At 34.4% G+C, this 20,015-nt stretch overlaps 1 protein-coding gene across 2 annotated transcripts in view; it reads right to left on the reverse strand.

The window, feature by feature from the left end:
- FAM227B (family with sequence similarity 227, member B) overlaps nucleotides 1–20,015 on the reverse strand; it is a 279,211-nt gene that overhangs the window by 252,738 nt on the left and 6,458 nt on the right. For both annotated transcript variants that reach the window (XM_011967306.1, XM_011967307.1), the window contains 4 exons: nucleotides 17,324–17,446; nucleotides 13,872–13,925; nucleotides 7,107–7,338; nucleotides 5,453–5,520 (listed from right to left, as the gene is read on the reverse strand). In XM_011967306.1, the coding sequence (XP_011822696.1) occupies nucleotides 5,453–5,520; nucleotides 7,107–7,338; nucleotides 13,872–13,925; nucleotides 17,324–17,374 (405 nt within the window). In that variant the 5' untranslated portion in view covers nucleotides 17,375–17,446. The remainder of the gene's footprint in view (nucleotides 1–5,452; nucleotides 5,521–7,106; nucleotides 7,339–13,871; nucleotides 13,926–17,323; nucleotides 17,447–20,015) is intronic.

A 20,015-nucleotide genomic window follows, 5' to 3' on the forward strand; every position in this document is an offset into this window, starting at 1 on the left:
TGGCACAAGTATACATATGTAACAAACCTGCACGTTATGCACATGTACCCTAGAACTTAAAGTATAATAATAATAAAAAAATAAAAATAAAAAAAAATAAAAAATAAATAAAAGAAATTCCAACTAAGAATTTCCTATCTAGCCAAACTAAGCTTCATAAGTGAAGAAGAAATAAGATCTTTTTCAGATAAGCAAATGTTAAAGGAATTCGTTACCAACATACCTGCTTTGCAAGAGGTCCTTCAGGGAGTGCTAAATACAGAAACCAAAGACTGTTACTAGCCACCAGAAAAACATTACTTAAGTACATACACCAATGACGCTAAAAAGCACCCACACAATCAAGTCTGCATAATAACCAACTAACAACAAGACGACAGCCCTAGAGGAACTGTCAGACCTGAGCTATACAAGGTCACCTTGCCCAAAAGATGGGGCCAGTCCATCTTGGGCACCCCATGGTCTGCTGGCCTCTCCCAGGGCCCCAGCCTGGCTGCACCTGCTTGCAGTACATACACCAGTGACACTATAAAGCAAACAAACAAATCTGCATAATAACCAGCTAACATCATGATGACAGGATCAAATCAACACATATCAATACTAACCCTGAATGTAAATGGGGGCTAAATGCCCCCATTAAAAGGCACAGAGTGGAAAGCTGGATAAAGAACCAAGATGCATTAGTATGCTATCTTCAAGAGACCCATCTTGCATGCAATGACACACATAGGCTCAAAGTAAAGAAATGGAGAAAAATTTACCAAGAAACTGAGAAACAGAAAAAAGCAGGAGTTGCAATCCTAATATCAGACAAAACAGACTTTAAACCAAAAATTCAAAAAAGACAAGGGAATTACATAACGGTAAAAGTCTCAATTCAACAAGAAGACCTAACTATTCTAAATATGTATGCACCCAAAACAGGAGCAACCAGATTCATAAAGTAAGCTCTTAGAGACCTTCAAAGAGACTTAGACTCCCATACAGTAATACTGGAAGACTTTTAACAGCCCACTGACAGTATTAGGACAGATCACTGAGGCAGAAAATTAACAAAGGTATTCAGGACCTAAACCCAGCACTGGGTCAAATGGACCTGGTAGACATCTACAGAACTCACCACTCCAAAATAATAGAATACACATTCTCATTGCCCACATGGGAAATACTCTAAAGTCGATCACATAATTGGAAGTAAAACACTCCTCAGCAAATGCAAAAGAACTGAATTCATGACAGTCTCTTGGACTACACAGCAATCAAATTAGAACTCAAGACTAAGAAATTCACTCAAAACCATACAATTACATGGAAATTGAATAACCTGCTACTGAATGACTTTTAGGAAAAAAAAAAATGGAATTAAGGCAGAAATCAAGAAGTCCTTCAAAACTAATGAGAACAAAGATATAACATACCAGAATCTTTGGGGCACAGCTAAGGCAGTGTTAAGAGGGAAATTTATATCACTAAATGCTGACATCGAAAAGTCAAAAAAGATCTGAAGTTAACAACCTAACATCACAACTAAAAGAACCAGGGAACCAAAAGAAAACCAACCCCAAAGCTAGTAGAAGACAAAAAATAACCAAAATCAGAGCTGAACTGAAGGAGACTGAGGCACAAAAAAACATTAAAAAGATCAACAAATCCAGGACAACTCCTGTTTTTTGTTTTTTTTTTTTTTTAATAAACAAAATAGACTGCTAGCTAGACTAATAAAGAGGAAAAGAGAGAAGAATCAAATAAACACAATCAGAAATGATAAGGCAATAGGAGGTCAGAACAAAAGTTTACAGATCATAAAGACCTTGCTGATAAAACAGGTTGCAGTAAAGGAGGCAGCCAAAACCCACCAAAACCAAAATGGCGACAAGAGTGACCAACCTCAAGTCATCCTCACTGCTACACTCCCACCAGTGCCATGACAGTTTACAAATGACATGGCAATGTCAGGAAGTTACCCTTTTTGGTCTAAAAAGGGGAGGCTTGAATAATCCACCCCTTGTTTAGCATATAATAAAAAATAACCATAAAAATGGGCAACCAGCAGTCCTTTGGGCTGCTCTGTCTATGGAGTAGCCATTTTTTCATCCCTTTACTTTTTAAATGAACTTGCTTTCATTTTGCAAAAACATAAAAAAGAAATGATAAGGGGGATATCACCACTGACCCCACAGAAATACAACCATCAGAGAATACTATAAACGCCTCCGTGCACATAAACTAGAAAATCTGGAAGAAACTGATAACCCTCCCAAGACTGAGCCAAAAAGAAACTGAATCCCTGAACAGACCAATAATGAGGTCTGAAATTGAATCAGTAATAAATAGCCTATCAACCTATTAAAGCCCAGGACCAGAAAGATTCACAACTGAATTCTACCAGATGTACAAAGAAGAGCTGATACCATACCTGCTGAAACTATTCCAAAAAATTAAGGAAGGACTCCTCCCTAACTCATTCTATGAGGCCAGCATCATCCTATTACTAAAACCTGGCAGAGATACAACAAAAAAAGAGAACTACAGGCCAATATTCTTGATGAACATTGATGCGAAAATCGTCAACAAAATACTGGCAAATTGAATCCAGCAGTACATCAAAAAGCCTATCCACCACAATCAAGTAGGCTTTATCCTTGGGATGCAAAGTTGGATCAACATATGCAAATCAATAAATGTGATTCATCACGTAAATAAAACTAAAATAAAAATCTACATGATTACCTCAATAGATGCAGAAAAGGCTTTCGATAAAATTCAACACCCTTTCATGTGAAAAACTCTCATTAAACTACATATTGAAGGTATATACCTCAAAATAATAATAGCCATCTATGACAAACTTACAGCCAATGTCATAATAAATGGGCAAAAGCTGGAAGCATTCCCCTTGAAAACCAGCACAAGACAAGGATGCCCTCTCTCACCACTTCTATTGAACATAGTACTGGAAGCCCTAGTCAGAGCTATCAGGCAACAGAAAGAAATAAAGAAAGGAAGTCCAAATAAAAATAGAAAGGAAGTCATAACACCCTGTTTTCAGATAACAAGATCCTATACCTAGAAAACCCCATAGTCTCAAAGGCTCCTTAAGCTGATAAACAACTTCAGCGAAGTCTCAGGATACAAAATTAATGTATAAAAATCACTAGTACTCCTATATAACAACAACAGTCAAGCCAAGAGCCAAATCAGAAACACAATCTCATTCACGATTGCCACAGACACACAAAAATATCTAGGAATACTGCTTACCAGGGAGGTGAAAGATCTCTACAAGAACTACAAAACACTTCTCAAAGAAATCAGAGATGACACAAACAAATGGAAAACCATTCCATGCTCGTGAACAGGAAGAATCAGTATCATTAAAATGACCACACTGCCCAAAGCAATTTGTAGATTCAATGCCATTCCTATTACACTACCAATCACATTCTTCACAGAACTAGAAAAGGCTATTTTTAAATTCATATGGAACCAAAAAAAGAGCTCAAATACCCAAGACAATCCTAAGCAAAACAACAAAGCTGTTCATGCTACTTAACTACAAACTATTATAAACTACAGGGCTACAGCCACCCAAACAGCATGGAACTGGTACAAAAACAGACACATAGACCAATGGAACAGAATAAAGAACCCATAAATAAGGCCACATATCTACAACTATCTGATCTTTGACAAAGCCAACAAAAACCAGCAATGGGAAAAGGACTCTCTATTCAATAAATAGTGCTGGGATAACTGGCTAGCCATATGCAGAAGATTGAAACTGAACCCTTTTCTTGCACCTTATACAAAAGTTAACTCAAGATAGATTAAAGATCAAAATGTAAAACCCAAAACTATGAAAACCCTGGAAGACAACCTAGGTCATACCATTCTGGACGTAGGTATGGGCAAAGATTTCATGACAAAGATGCCAGATGCAATTGCAACAAAAGCAAAAATTGACAAATAGGATCCAATTGAACTAAAGAGCTTCTGCATAGCAAAATAAATTACCAACAGAGTAAACAACCAACCTACAGAATGGGAGAAAATATTTTCAAACTACGCATCTTACAAAGGTCTAATATCCAAAACTCATACGGAACTTAACTAGAAAAAAGCACATAACCCCATTAAAAAGTGGGCAAAAGGCAGGAACTAACAACTTTCAAAAGAAAACATATATGCAGCCAACAAACATGAAAAAAGCTCAACATCACTGATTAGAGAAGTGCAAGTCAAAACCACAATGAGATACCATCTCGCACCCATCAGAATAACTATTATTAAAAAGTCAAAAAATAACAGAAGCTGACGAGGTTGTAGAGAAAAGGGAATGCTCATAATACACAGCTCGTGGGAATATAAATTAGTTCAGCCACCGTGGGAAGCAGTTTGATGATTTCTGAAAGAACTCAAAAGGAATATATATCATTCTACCATAAAGACACACGTAAATATATGTTCACTGCAGCACTATTCACAATAGCAAAAGCATGGAATCAACCCAAATGCCCATCAGTGGTTGACGGCATAAAGAAAATGTGGTATATATACACCATGGAATACTATGCAGCCCTAAGAAACAACAAGATCATGTCCTTTGCAGGTATATGGATCCAGCTGGAGGCCATTATCCTTAGCAAACTAATGCAGGAACAGAAAAACAAATACTGCATGCTGTCACTTATAAGTGGGAGCTAAATTATGAGAACACATGAACTCACAGAGGGGAACAACAGACACTGGGGCCTATTGAAGGGTGGATGGCAGGGGGAGGCAGAAAATCAGGAAAAATAACTAATGGCCACTAAGTTTAACACCTGGGTGACAAAATAATCTGTACAACAAACCCATATGTCACAAGTTTATTTATATAACAAACCTGCACATGTACCCCTGAACTGAAAATAAAAGTTAAATTTTTAAAAATAAAGCATTAAATGAGATGGCTAGACCAATGGTGACACACAGTTTTTCTAGCTCTAACATTATATAATTTTAGAACATATTTTTAAAAAGACTAAGTATCTAAAAGTAATTCAAAAGACTTGTCATTTTTATCAAAATCTCAAAGATTTTTAAAATTGGCAAAGTAATCTAAAGGTCATCAAAAAGAATTAATTTTCAAAAGAAGAGGGCTGATAGGGGACCTGCACTACTAAGTATGATATAAATTATTAAATAACCAAAAAATGGAATAGTATACCTTGAAATAAGTCTTCAAATAACTTGTAGTTATGTGAAGATGCCAATACTCAATAATACTGAGTATGAAAAGAAGGTAAGCACAGCTATCTTTAAAACATAGAGATAGATGATAGATTGGTAACAGTAGACTAAAAGGACATTTACAAAAATGTTATCAGTGTTCATCTGTGGAAATGTAGTGTTTATATTTTCTGTGAAAATCCAATTTTCAAAGATGATAAAAACATAGATACATTACCATTATCTTTTTTTTCTTATGGTACTTCTTTAGAAATTCCCCATATCTTTCCAATTTTCTATAAGAACCTTTAAGAAAACAAGAATTCACATATATAAACAAAATTTTAAATACTTTAAATAAATTATATACAAAATTATTCAATGAAATCAATTACCAATTTTGATAAGCATATGTTAATACACACTGTTAGCTGAATTAATAATTGGAATTATTATATAAAGTATATCTTGTTTCATTTTTCTGAAATATCATGTTCCAACTACCATGTCTGTGGCACTTACTCCTATGTCTAAAGTTTTATGTCAACCCCTCTCTCCTAAAAAAGTCCATATTTATCAAATAGCTCAGCCACTTACACTTGGTTGTTTCATGGTCACCTTAATTTCAATAAAGTGCAGTACTGTGGAGCATGGCCCAGTGAGACAATATGGGGGGGCTCTGAAGTCAGATAACCTAGATAGACTTGAATCCAAGTTCTGATATCTACATATTGAGGACAATACGTATATAAAACATTACCTTTTCTAGAAAACAGGAGGAAGATATAAAAGGATATGTTCACACTTTGCTTGTGTATATTTTATTTCATTACGAGATGAATTTATACGCACACATGGATGTCTGTATGTGTGTATACAAGATACATACGTGTGTGTATTTATATATACATACACAGAAGCTATATATAACTTTTATACATTAAAAAATATAAAATTTTAAAAATGTATAATTTAAATACAAAAATTTAAAAAGTTAATTTTGAAGTGTATTTAAACACATCTTCAGAATTACACAAATCTAAGTCCAAAAAAGAATATTAAATACCAAAATAACATAATGAATCTAATTTGATATCTAAAAATACTTTATAAGTACAATTAATATCATTTTCAAGACATCTATATGACAAATTTGCCCATTAAATCAAGAATAAGACAAGAATAAGTATTTAAAACTATTCTGGAAATGCTCACACAATTAGATAAGAAAAATGTTATACAAATATCGAAAAGTAAAAATTATCATTACTTGCTGTACGCTTTGTCATTCATGCAGTTATTCCATAGTGAATACCAGCGACTCCTACAAACTAGCCTGCAAGCCCATATAGGTTAACTATCACCCCTTTTACTTTCAGTTTTAGATATTTCTGCTCTATCCTGACCCTTGCTGATATGTTTGTTTCCAGTAGGAATATTAATTGATGCAATCTTGCTCTCCTGTTTTTGTAATACTCTGTACCTCCACTCCACTTTAACAAAAGCTTAACAGTTTAACAACTATTTTAAGGCTTTGTTTTAGTAATACTTCCTTTGAAACCACATATTTATGTTCAACTAAAAAAATCTGTATTGAACCATTTTGAAATGAAGAGGTTTTAAAATAAGATATTTTTAAAATTTATTTTATACCTTGGAATTTCATTATTTATGAGATTACATACAAACACACACACACACAGACAACTGACCAACCATTACTTTACTAATACAAAAAATAAGGACTGGCCAAGTGCACTGGCTTATGCTTGTAATTCCAACACTTTTGGAGGGTGACTCAGGAGGATCACTCGAGGCCAAGATTTGGAGACCAGCCTGGGAAACATAGTGAGACTCCATTTCTATAAAAGATAAAAATAAATAAGGCTCACTTGTCTCAGAAATCATGCTTTTCCACTTCAATATTTTAGAGGTGTGGTTTTGCAAAATAAGTGAATATTCCTTTAATTTTGATTCCATGATCAAAAGTGCTTCAAATATTCGAGGAACATTTTCCCATAGGTGTGTATAAATTGAAACAAATGAACTATCTTCTTTTATTTTTTTCAGAGTGCATGACCATTCATCATCATCTCTAAAATGGATTTCCCTTGGCCAATAATCCTGCAAAAAATGTGAAAGAGAGAATACAGCTTAAGTCATTTTTAATGAATTTAAATAATAGAGTTCAAAACCAATGAGCTATAATTGAGATTTTATTCCACAGAATTGTTTTTAAATTACTTTTTAAAAATTTGAAACAATCACAAATATCATAAAAGTTACAAGTGCTTTACTAAAACTATTTTCCTGAAACATTTCAGAATAATTTGCTTATATGATAGCCCATCATCCTTTAAAACTTCAGTGTATAGTTCCGAAAACCAAAAACATTCTCCTACATAATAAATGTAACCATTAAAATCAGGAAATTGGCACTGATACATTATTTATATTTAATACAAAGACTCTACTCAAGTTTCAGTGGAACCAATTATGCCCTTTATAGCAAAAGAATCTAGTTCAGAATAAAAATGTTAGGTTTTGACTTCATGTCTCTTTGGTCCCTTTCAGTCTACGATTGTTCCATAGTATCTGTGGGGATGTGAAGGGAGAAGATTAGAGGAGATAATTTTAATTTATTTTCATTTATTTTCTAGTTTTATTAAAGCATAAAATTTTAAATATTTACGGTGCACAATGTGAAGCTTCGATAAATGTATACACTGTGCAATGACTGCCAAAAAGGTAATTAACATATCCATCACCTCGCACAGTTAACGTGTGTGTTGAGAACATTTAAGATCCACTCTTTTAGCAATTTTCAAGTACACAATACATTATTATTAACTATGATCATCATGCTGACCAATTGATCCCCAGAATTTACCTATTCTGTCTGAAACTTCCCACCCTTTAATCCATTTCTCCTTTTCTTTCACAAGCCCCAGTAAGACTCCATTCTACTTTCTGCTCCTATGAGTTCCATTTTTATACATTCCACTTATAAGTGAGATCATGACACAGTTTCCTTTTGGTGCCTGGCTTATTTTTTACATAAGCTGGGATCCATGGCAAAGTTATGTGCTCAGTTCACTCTCCTTTCCCTTTCCCACATGAAAGCTATCTCTCTCCACACTGTTTTGCCCTTGCTTGGTAACTTGAAAATGTCCTTCCTAACCTCTTCAAGGTATCTTTTCTTATTTCTGTGCTACGCCTAGGACTCCCATATAGTGAAGGCTAGTAATATCTCAGCTGGATTCCTTAGCTCTTATAAAGGTCTTTTTCTTGCAAAGATAGTTGTTCAAATTGATATTTCTGCAAAGGGATAAAGGTTATTTTGCCATCTTCCTGGAGTCATTCCTCCTCAGTCTTTTTCTTTTTCTTTTTTTTTTTTTTTTTTTTTTTTTTTTTTACTTTTATATATTCAAAGCCATGAGTTCACACTGATGCCTCTAATTCCAATTCTAACCATTCTAGTTTTCTCTCTTTCCATATTATAATTGCCATCCCTAACAATTAAAAACCTAGGTGCCATTATCTTTAATATATTTACTCATTTGATCAATCCTTTTATGTAACCAATCTCTCATATTTACTCCCAGACTCTTCCCTACGTGGATACCCTTTTCATACTACTTGGGCTCTAATACTCCATGTTAGGTTGCCAATTCTGCGAGGACATCCTCCTTACCCCCACTTGATCTCTGACCTCCCACATCAGAGTGAAGGCTACCTTCCTCTTCTCCCTTTATATATGAATATCATCATCATTCCCTTGGATTCTGATACCTGTGGTGTCACATGGTCATCCTCCTCACCATTGTTGGACTCAGAAATCTTGCTCAGGGCCACCACAGCAAACCCTTCTTTCTCAATGTGGAAGCCTGCCTTGTGTGGCCGCCAAATGGCTTTAATACTAAATTGTTTAGGAAAGGAAGGAGATGGAATCAAAGGGAAACAAGGGAAATGAAGAGAAGAAGGGAAGTGGAACCACAACATTAATATTTGCAAATCTAAGCATAAGATCTTTTAATATAATCAAATAATAGCAAAACAAAGAAAGTTAGTCAACATAATTAAAAGCTTATGAATAAGAGAATACGTTTTGGAATGGTGGGAGACTTGTGTAGGATGAAACTCTGCAATGGAGTTTGGGTAAAATACACTGGGGACTTAGCTTAAGAGGAAGAAATCTGAAGTCTGCAGATCAGAAATTTCAAACCCACCTAGGGCTGTGCCACCTCCTTTTCTCTTCCTTTAAAAGCAATCCTAAACTCATCATACACACGTTCATTTATTAACTGTGCTAACAGTAAGATATGAAAATAATACCCAGTGTTTAACACTGGAAAACTTTTCCAAAAAGGTCCCTCTGTCATTTTGAAAAAAAGAGTGTTATATAAATACGTAAGTGCCCTCTTTCAAATCCTGTAAATGTGTATCTTAAATAAGACGCATAGCCACTTGGGAAAGTTTTCCAGCATTGAAATGCGGAAAACTGTGTCAAAAATTTAAAAGACTTTGAAGAATAAGAAAAGGTCACAGGGTAAAATCCCTGAAGACAAACACTGTCAATTTAGAATGGCAGATACTTTGAAAACATAGTCCTTATGAGTCATGTGTTGCTGTTGTTACGGGAGTTGAGAGAGTAGGAAGAGGCTAAAAGGAATTTGAAAAGATGTTATAATATGTACAAATCTTTATGAAAATGTATTCTTTATGTCAGGCTTGAGATATCACAATCCTTTTTCCCAAGATATTGAAATATTATGAGCTGAATAAAGTTTCCAGAAATTCTACAAGGCTGATGAGACTCTGTCTTCTCTACATTACCCAGGTAATCAAGGGATTGACTGGTATCCCAAAGCCATTAATACAAAGAAGGTGATTTTTAAATTCTTTTAATGAATTCTTTGTGGCTGTATTATTAAATGGATACCAGATGATTATACTGTAGATCATATCTTATAGCAGATCATAATCTATTTTCCCCATTTCATTTCTCTATTACCCTCCTTCCTTATTCCTTTATATTTTGCCTTCAGTAAGATACCTCTTGAATAGAGTGTTATCTAAAAAATAAATTTTGTGGCCAGACCTAAAAAGGCAAACTGAGTCAACTAGCAGCTAACAGGCAGATGAGATGTCAGGCAGCTCATACTGCCAGAAAGGAAATCAACACTACTACTAGAGTATGAGCATCCAGAGTCTATGGTGATTATATTAATTAAAAGTAAATAAATGTATTCAAATCCCAAAGGAACAAAAGAATTGGACTAGAAGTTATTGTTCCCTATGGAGTTAAATTCTACATTATAGTACTGTGGTCCTTACTGATAAGTAAGAAGAACATTTGTCTTATTTAAAACCGGGTCAGTGAAGCAAGAACTGGCTATGTCTTTGTTATGTTTATCTTAATTACTGCAATTAACTATGGCAGTGGCAGAAGCACAAATTATTATATGCTAATACAAAACTAGAGATGGAGAAGGGAGAGTAGACAGACAAAAGGGCTCTCGTGGAGTTTAGAGACGAATTTTTTTTATTGAATATATAGTTAAGTCTTCACCCATGTCCCAAAGCCCAAGAGACAATGCTGAAGTATCAAACAAAAGGTAAGAAATAAGAAGCATGACTAGAATTAGTAGGAAAAGTGACTATTATTTAGCTCTTCTTCCCTTATATTAAGCTTTGATATAAGGATTTAAATGGATTAATGAATAAATAAATGAATAAACAAATAAGCAAATAAATCAGGCTATTCCCTCAATAAAGAGAATGGGATTGAAATAATTATTTTCTCTATCATAAAATAATTTTGATCCTCTAAGAAAAATCATAGCATGGATCTGAGTACTCTCCAGATACAGATTACAAATCTAACAGGCCTGTTAACAAAAATTAACATTGATGAACTAAGAGAAGATGAATTAAAGTTCTACCAGATAAAAGTTGCATGGACACAGAAAAAAGGTAGTCAGAAATAAATAACACGAAAAATAAAAAGTATAATAAATAAATATGGAAGAAATTGGAATCAACATTTTAGTACTTGAAGAACCAAAAAGTGTTTTTTAAAGTGTCATAGTAAAGAGAAATGAGACAAAAAGGAGGAAGATAATACAGATTCCATAAGAGTAGAAATTTTTGTCTTTGTTCATTGCTGTAACTCCAGTGTCCAGAAAAATATTGCACAAATAGTGGGTAGTGAACAGAAATAACTAAACGAGTGAATGAATAGGGTAAGTAAGAGAGCTGACACTGATACAACGATAGTGGAAAAAGAAGTTATAAAAATAAACTATAAAAATATTTTTATAAAAATAAAACTAGAAACAGAATTGTGATGGAGTGAAGGGAATGTGGGAAATGATCAACAGAGAAATGAGAGGATAAAAACAATTGAAGATAAAAAGATAACACGGAAGTATAACAGGAGATAGGAAGAGGTGAAAGAGAGTAGATGATATAAAATATTAAAATTACCAAAAAAGATAGAAATGGTAGGAACTGGCAAAAAAGAGAAGACTTTAGATGATATGATAAAAGATTAAGTAGAAGACACGAGAAACCAGTAGCTAACATGTAGGTTGCAAGTACTGTTATAATGCTAGTTAATAGCAGAGCTTGGATTAATAGTATGCTTCAATTCTAAAAGAATAACAGCTCCACGAGGGCAGGCATCTTTGCTTGTTTTTATTCACTGATGTATCTTAAGCATCTATGTGCCTGGCACATAGCAGGTGTTCAAAAATATTTCTTAAATGAATTCTTTTTTTTTTTTTTTTTTTTTTTTGAGACGGAGTCTTGCTCTATCACCCAGGCTGGAGTGCAGTAGCGCAATCTCGGCTCACAGGAAGCTCCGCCTCCCAGGTTCACGTCATTCTCCCGCCTTAGCCCCCGGAGTAGCTGGGATTACATGCGCCCGCCACTACGCCCGGCTAATTTTTTTGTGTTTTTTAGTAGAGACGGGGTTTCACCGTGTTAGCCAGATGGTCTCTATCTCCTGACCTCATGATCCACCCGCCTCAGCCTCCCAAAGTGCTGGGATTACAGGCGTGAGCCACCGCGCCCGGCCAGCAGTCATTACTTTTTTACCATCGTCTGTTAGACAAAGACTTTGTATAGCAAACAAAAAATTAAACATCTAGTCATTTTATTCCTGAATATTTTCAAACATCCAATAGTTTGGCAACGTATAAACATACTCAAACCATAAAAAATAACTACAGAATGTGAGTATTTGGTTGTGAAATTCAGACAATAAGAAAAGATTTACAGATAAACCTATAAATGACAAAATGATACAAATGGATATGTTGTTTTATCAAATGCTATCTGATAAAAATTGAAGGCTATAAATATAGCCTTTGAATACAAATATAAATATGTCCTTTGCATACAAAGATGATACTACTGACATACTATTAATAAGACATGGTTTGATTTGGTTTTATCCTATATTTAGTGAAGAGCTGGCATAAACCTATTATCTTGATTTGATTGGTATCATTCTCAATTTAAACACAGGGATTACATATTTACTACTTCAAATAATTAGAATTTTTTATTTAAAATCATAGGTCCTCAAACATGTATAATAATACAGTCTCCATTATTTGCTGAATTTAGCTTAATTTTAACTTAAAACTTAAAACATTAAAAAGTCCTGAAACATTGTCATTAGGCTGCAGCACATTTGCATCATTATTTAAATCAAAAATAGTTACAAAAAGTTTGTCCTAAAAGTATTTCAACATACTTAGCTACACCATGTGACTGAAGTAAACTTTTGTAACTAGGAATGTTTTCATCCAAGCGCAATCCTTTCCCAAAACATTGAAAGTAAAAACAAAAAAACAAAACAAAACAAAAAAAATCTTATCTAAACAAATATAAAAACAGAAAATATATATTTAAAAGTAGTTATTTCTGAAACTACATTGTTAGCAGTTTAATCACAGCAAACACTATTTATATTTAAGCATAAATAAATGTAGATTATTTATATTCCAATCCACTCAAAATACAAACATACCTCATTAAAAAGCCATCTTTTCTCTGTTTTCTATACTGACATGTTTATTCTGACCCTTACTTGACATTCCTCAATGCAAAACAAATATGACCTTCACACTTGCAGGTGCATGGATCCAAGGGAAGACTTAGCGAGTCCAAAAACTCCAGGCGAAGTAAATAATTAAACATAACAATGGAAACTGAACTTTCAACAGGAAAACACATTTTGAATTTTTCACTCTGATTCAATAATCAGGGAATATTGATGTAACACCTCTACAAATTACCTGTCTCAGGTGTGGTGCATAAATAAATGAGGTAAGTAAGCATAATGGTTGGATATTCTTTAAGGTGTAAATACATAAGACAAAAATCTTACATTAACAAAAGTATATAGAAATGTCTGTATAGGGCTAGAATTTTTTTAATGTGAAAAAGAGAATAGAATGTTGACAAGAGGGAAAGACTACAACATAGAGCCTACTCAAAGGACATAAGTATTTATATACACACTTTCCACATTGAAACATATTTCAGAAATTTCTAGTCTTAAAGTTTGTTCTAAGCCTTCTGCATCTCCATAACTGATATTTTAAAATGATGTATTGGCACAGAAAATAAGATGCTCTACTCACCCAATTTTGAAACTTTAAGAATTCTTCAATGCTCTTTGGAGGTTCTTGCATTTTCTAATAAAGTAATATCAATATTGTTCATTGGCATTAACTCACTAGACTATTCATAATATTTACAAATAATTTACTCAAATGAAAAAATACTCTAAGTTATCATTTTTAGAGCACGAAGATATCATAAAATGTTCACTTTGTACCATCCCTCCACTTTGAAAAGGGACACACATAAATGTTTAAATTCTTAGCCTCCAAACCAAATTTTATAATAGGCTTCCCTCTTATACACTAGCCCTAGAGAAAAACTCCTCATGAATCTTGCTTCAGGTCCTCATTTCAGATTCCTAAAAGAGTTCCAAGATATTTTGGGCTATCATGGATAGTCTCTATAATAAATCCAGAGCCAAAAATATAATATGTTCTTGCTGATAAAGTATTTTAAAAAGTTAACTAGTTACATAGTTAAAATAAATTTAAATGTTTGGATGTTCCAGTCTAATAGAAAAAAGTCACATTTTTAGTAGTTTCTTTGTGATTTCAAATGTATTCAACATTAGACAAACTAATTTTAATCCAGACCACACCTTTCTCCTTTGTGCCTTAGAGACTTTGCCTACATTCTTTCTTCTGCCTAGAAGTCTCCCTTTCCCAAACCCTCTTCTTCCAATCCTTTCTTGGCCTATTTAACTCTTACTTCAAATAACAAATTAAAAGTCACTTTGTCCATCAAGCCTTTCTTATCCCCCAAAGTTTTCTCCATGGTAACATACAGCAGATTATCTCTATGAGGACAGAAACTATGGTGCAATCACAGTTTCACACAGTGGCTGGTTCATAGTCAATGCATAATAAGTCCTTGCAGTGTGCATAAATGAAAGCATAAATGAGTAGATGAATGTCAGAAATGTATAGGTACTTGAAAAATAATAAAAATACTTCTAGAGAATGAAAATCCAGTGAGAAGGCAAAAATAAGAAGAATTCAGAAGTCTAATGCCCTAATATCCATGGTGATATCACTGAAAAGATTGTATTACATTTTTATTTATTAAAACACATATTTCATATCAATATATAAAGTGGTCAAGATTACAGAATCACAAGTTCATGTTTTAGAAAATAATTTCTAAAAAATAATTACATATTTGAGTTGGGGGATATTTCATTCATCTAAATATATGATGAGTATAAGAAAATATATAACTGATAATACAAGAAGAAGATAAACAGTGTATGTGACAACCATTATAGAAAATGAGTATTCAGTGAGAGTTAAAAAATTAAACAATTGAACTCATGGAGATAGAGATAGAATGATGGTTGCCAGAGGCCGGGAAGGGAATGGGAAGTGAGGGGAAAGTGGGTATGGTCAATGGGTACAAAAATATAGTTTAGGGTCAAGCACAGTAGCTCATGCCTCTAATACCAGCACACTTTGGGAGGCCAAGACAGGAGGACTGCTTGAGCCCAGGAGTTTGAGACCAGCTTGGGCAACACAGCAAGAGCCCATCTCCATAAAAAAGAAAAAAAAAGTAAAACAAAACAAAACAAAACACAGTGTCCAGGCATGGTGGCTCACGTCTGTAATCCCAGCACTTTGGGAGGCCAAGGCAGGTGGATTGCTTGAGGTAAACAGTGCCAGAGACCAGCCTGGCCAACGTGGTAAAACCCCCGTCTCTACTAAAAACACAAAAAAAGTAGCCAGGTGTCCTAGCTACTCGAGAGGCTGAGATGGGAGAATCGCTTGAACCCCAGAGGCGGAGGTTGCAGTGAGCCAAGATTGTGCCACTATACTCCAGCCTGGGTGACAGAGCGAGACTCTCTCTAAATTAAACAAACAGACAAATAAAAAGAGCTAGAGAGAATGAATATGATCTAATATTTGATAGAACAACTGGCTAACTATAGTCAACAATAATTTACTGTACCTTTTGAAATAAATAAAAGAGTATAATTGGAATGTCTACAACACAAATAAATGATAAATGCTTGAAATGATGGATACCCCACTTACTCTGATATAATTATTATATACTGTATGTACTAAAAGTTATCTCATGTATGCCATAAATATATATATACTTACAATATACCCTTAAAAATTAAAAATAAAGATTTAAAAAAGGAAAACAAATGTTTAGACAGAAGCAAAGATGCATAGAGATGTGAAGAAAATGTTATGGGAAACAGGGAACTCTAGAGCTAGTCAGATTGAAAAGAGTGAGAGATATGAGAGACGGTGTGCACAAAAAGCTTACAGACAGAAAAATACTCATGACATAATATCTTCAGGGATAGCGGGTATAGCAGTTTGGCTAAAAGGAACTTACAATACATTTACAAATGTACAGAATTAAACTTAATGAAAACAATTTAAGTATTGACTTTTTTTTTCTTGTAATGGCTGTCAAACCACTCCAAGTACAAAGCACCACAAGTAATATGCACATTTAATTAAAGGGAATTAGAAAAGTGGATTAAGAAAGTGAAACTTGCATAGTGAAGTTCTAACTAATTTCAAAAATTCCATGTTTCTCTTGGGGTAAAATTAAAATAAGGTAAAGTATAAATTAAATAGATTTCTACTTTTGGTAGGATGTAGAAGGATATAAAACACCTATACTTCCATGATAACAGTAAGACAAACTTGGACAAAAAAAAAAAATCATACTTTTCTATGAGATTAGTGAAAAGTGGTGAATGACAGGAGGTAGGACCAGTTAAATAACTTGTAAACATTCAGAGTCCCTTGTTCAAAATTATTAAGAGTTTGAAGATAATAACATCAGAGCATTAGACCAAATGCATGGTACTTCTCAGCATAAGGCCCTGTGCAACTGCAGAAATTGTAAACCCATGAAGCTGAAAACAAGCGTAATTGTCCTATAGAATTAATGTTTATGGTTTCTTTAAATAAATATAGAAATTAATCCTCCTAGTCTTAAAACTTAAGAAAGTTACATTGGTCTTATCTGAGTTCCTTTCCCAGAAAACTAACCATCAAGCCTCCCAGATAGTGTCAAGGAACTAAAACGTACCAAATCACTATATCTTGACAATTAGCCTCTAGACTCCTTACCATCGCCCATCATGATTGCCTAACTGACCACCTGTTTCCTGTTAACCAACTCCTCCTCCCCACCACTCCCTAATTTCTGTTTTCCCACACATGGTTACATTTCTTCCCTGCTCTAAAAAACTCTAATTTTAGTTAGTCAGGGAGATGGATTTGAGACTGATCTCCCATCTCCTTGGCTTCAGCACCCTATTAAAGCTTTCTTCCTTGGCAATACTCATCTCAGTGATTGGCTATCTATGCAGCAAGCATCAAGACCTAGACCAAACCCTTGGTGTTTCACTAACAAAGCCAGCTCTACCTGGGAGCCCTGATTACCTAAAACTCCAAGAGAAATATAAACTTTGTAAGTGAACGTAAAGCTGTGGAAGCTTCCTTACCTTGGGGCCAGCTCTGCTGCTCTTCCTTTGACATGTTCGTTGGCCTGCCATGGTACAGTAACTTTGCAGAAATGAAGAGAAATCAGCTGGGTCTTAGGCATCAATGTGAGTTGGTCGACCAAACTGGGGTATGAAAGACACCCAAATGCAAAAATAAATGACTCAGCCAAACAATCCCTTTTCCCCTCACCTCCAAACCTCACTTCTGACTTTTACCAAGTCATACAGTTTAGCTCTGTATCTCCACTCAAATCTCACGTTGAACTGTTGGAATCCCCAGTGTTGGAGGTGGGGCCTGGTGGGAGGTGACTGGATCATGGGGGTGGTTTCTAAAGATTTTGCAACATCCCCCTAGTGCTGTTTTGTGATAGACTTCTCACGAGATCTGGTTGTTTAAAAGTGTGTAGCACCTCCCCCTTCACCCTTTTCCTCCTGCTCCAGCCATGTAGGACACGTCTGCTTCCCCTTCACCTTCTGCCACGATTGTGAGTTTCCTGAGGCCTCCCCATCCATGCTTCCTGTACGCCTGTGGGACTATAAGTCAATTAAACTTCTTTTCTTTAAAATTACCCAGTCTCCGGTAGTTCTTTATAGCAATGTGAGAATGGACTAATGCACCAAGAAAGCAGCAGGAGACGAGGGGCTGGAAAATATATTCTGCTCATGAAGCTGGAGGTTCTACTATGTCATATGACAAAGGGCATGCATATAACAAGAAATGGACAAGGGAAGGCTAATAATATAAGCTATTATACTGTTTATAAGAAAAATTGGTCTGAATTTTTCTATCTTATAATGTGAAGATTTGTAATTAAGGCTATTATGGTCTCAAAAAAATGAGTTGGGAAATGCCTCTGTTTTTTCTATTATCTGAAAGAATTTAAAAAGCTGAAAGATCAGTACTATTCCTTCCTTTCTTCCTTAAATGTTTGGTGGACACTGCTAGTTATGTTCCCTGAACCTGAACCTGAAATTATGGGGGAGTTTTAAATTAAGGATACTGTAATGGACCTAATCATGCCCCCACCCCAAATTCATATGTTGAAGCCCTAACATTTAACAATATGTGACTTTATTTGGAGATGGAGTCTTTGAGGAGACAATTAAGGTTAAAAGAGGCTAAAAGAGGGGGGCTCTAATATGATTGGTGTCATTATAAGAACAGACACCAGAGAGCTTGCTTGCTCATGCTCTCTCTCCATATACACGCAAATATTTTATCTGTGAAAATATCTAGAACTGTGAAATAATAAACTTTGTGTTGTTTTAAACCACTTTGCTTGTTTGCTGTTACAGCAGCAATAAGAAACTAATATGAGAAGAAAGAGTGAATTTTTTTTTTTTTTAGTATTTTGCAGATGTGAAAAATGTCACACACTTAACTGATGCTCTGTCTATATAAGAAAAGAGGCTTTGTAAGGACGTGGTCAGAAGGCAGTGGTCTACGAGCCACGAAGAGAGGCCTCACTAGAAACTAACACTGATGGCACCTTGGTCTTGGACTTTTGGCCTTTAAAACAGTGAGAAAATAAACTACAGTTGTTTAAGTCATCCACTCTGTGGTATTGTATTATAGCATCCTAGGTAGACTAATACAGACATAAGCTATCAAAATTAATATAGGATCATTCAGCTATTCTATTACTTCTTAATTTTGGTAAATTATCTTTCAAGAAAAATTAAAATGTCAGGTATTTTGATATAAATATTTATTCTTAATATCCTCTTATTATCTTTACAATCTGTAGTGTCTGTGGTGATGTTTCATTTTTCATTTCTGAAATTTGTACTTTTCTTTATCTTGGTCAGTCTAGCTAAAGGCTTATCAATTTTATTAATCTTTGCAAAGAACTAGTTTTGGCCTTGTTGCTTTTCCTTAGTGCATATTTGTTTTTAATTTCATTGATTTATTCTTATCTTTATTGTCCCTTTCCTTCTTTAAATGTTTGAGAAACTTCCAGTGATAAACCCTGCTCTACCATGAAGCTGAATGCTTGACAATTCCTGTTCAGACACCATGAGGCTTTCTATCACCATTTTAATCCCTGTATTTCAAAATGGATAGAAAGTTAAAGATTATTAGATATTTATGGAATAATTGTGAAATAAAAAACATCAAAACAAAAAAATAGAAATCCAAAAAAATTACTAAAAATAAAATCTAGGCATGTACACACAATGTGGGGAACAGAAGGAAACTTCAAAAAAGTCTTCAAGATTCTTAGAGAGCTATAATAAGACAATGCATCCCTGAAACCAAAACTTCATGTTATAAATGAATACAGAAGAAGAGAAAATGCAAAGTACAAATATAATGATATAAATTATCCAACAACAGTCTAGTGAAAAACAGCTGAAGAAATCTTCTAGAAACTAGAACAAAAATATTAAAGTAAGCAAGAATCAGAGGATAAAAGAACAATAAGTTAGAGGATTATGCCAGGAAAATGACTTTCAATCTGTAAATTTAAATATAGACAGAGCATCAATTGTGTGGCATTTTTCAGATTTGCAAGATACTAAAAAAAAAAATTCTCCTCATATTAGTTTCTTATTGCTGCTGTAACAAACAGCAAAGTGCCTTAAAAAATCACAGTTTATTGATTCTTCCTATCCATGAGCATGGTATGTTCTTCCATTTGTTTGTGTCCTCTTTTATTTCACTGAGCAGTGGTTTGTAGTTCTCCTTGAA

The sequence above is a fragment of the Mandrillus leucophaeus genome, unplaced genomic scaffold (genome assembly GCF_000951045.1).
Source record: "Mandrillus leucophaeus isolate KB7577 unplaced genomic scaffold, Mleu.le_1.0 Scaffold798, whole genome shotgun sequence".
Taxonomy (NCBI): Eukaryota; Metazoa; Chordata; class Mammalia; order Primates; family Cercopithecidae; genus Mandrillus; species Mandrillus leucophaeus.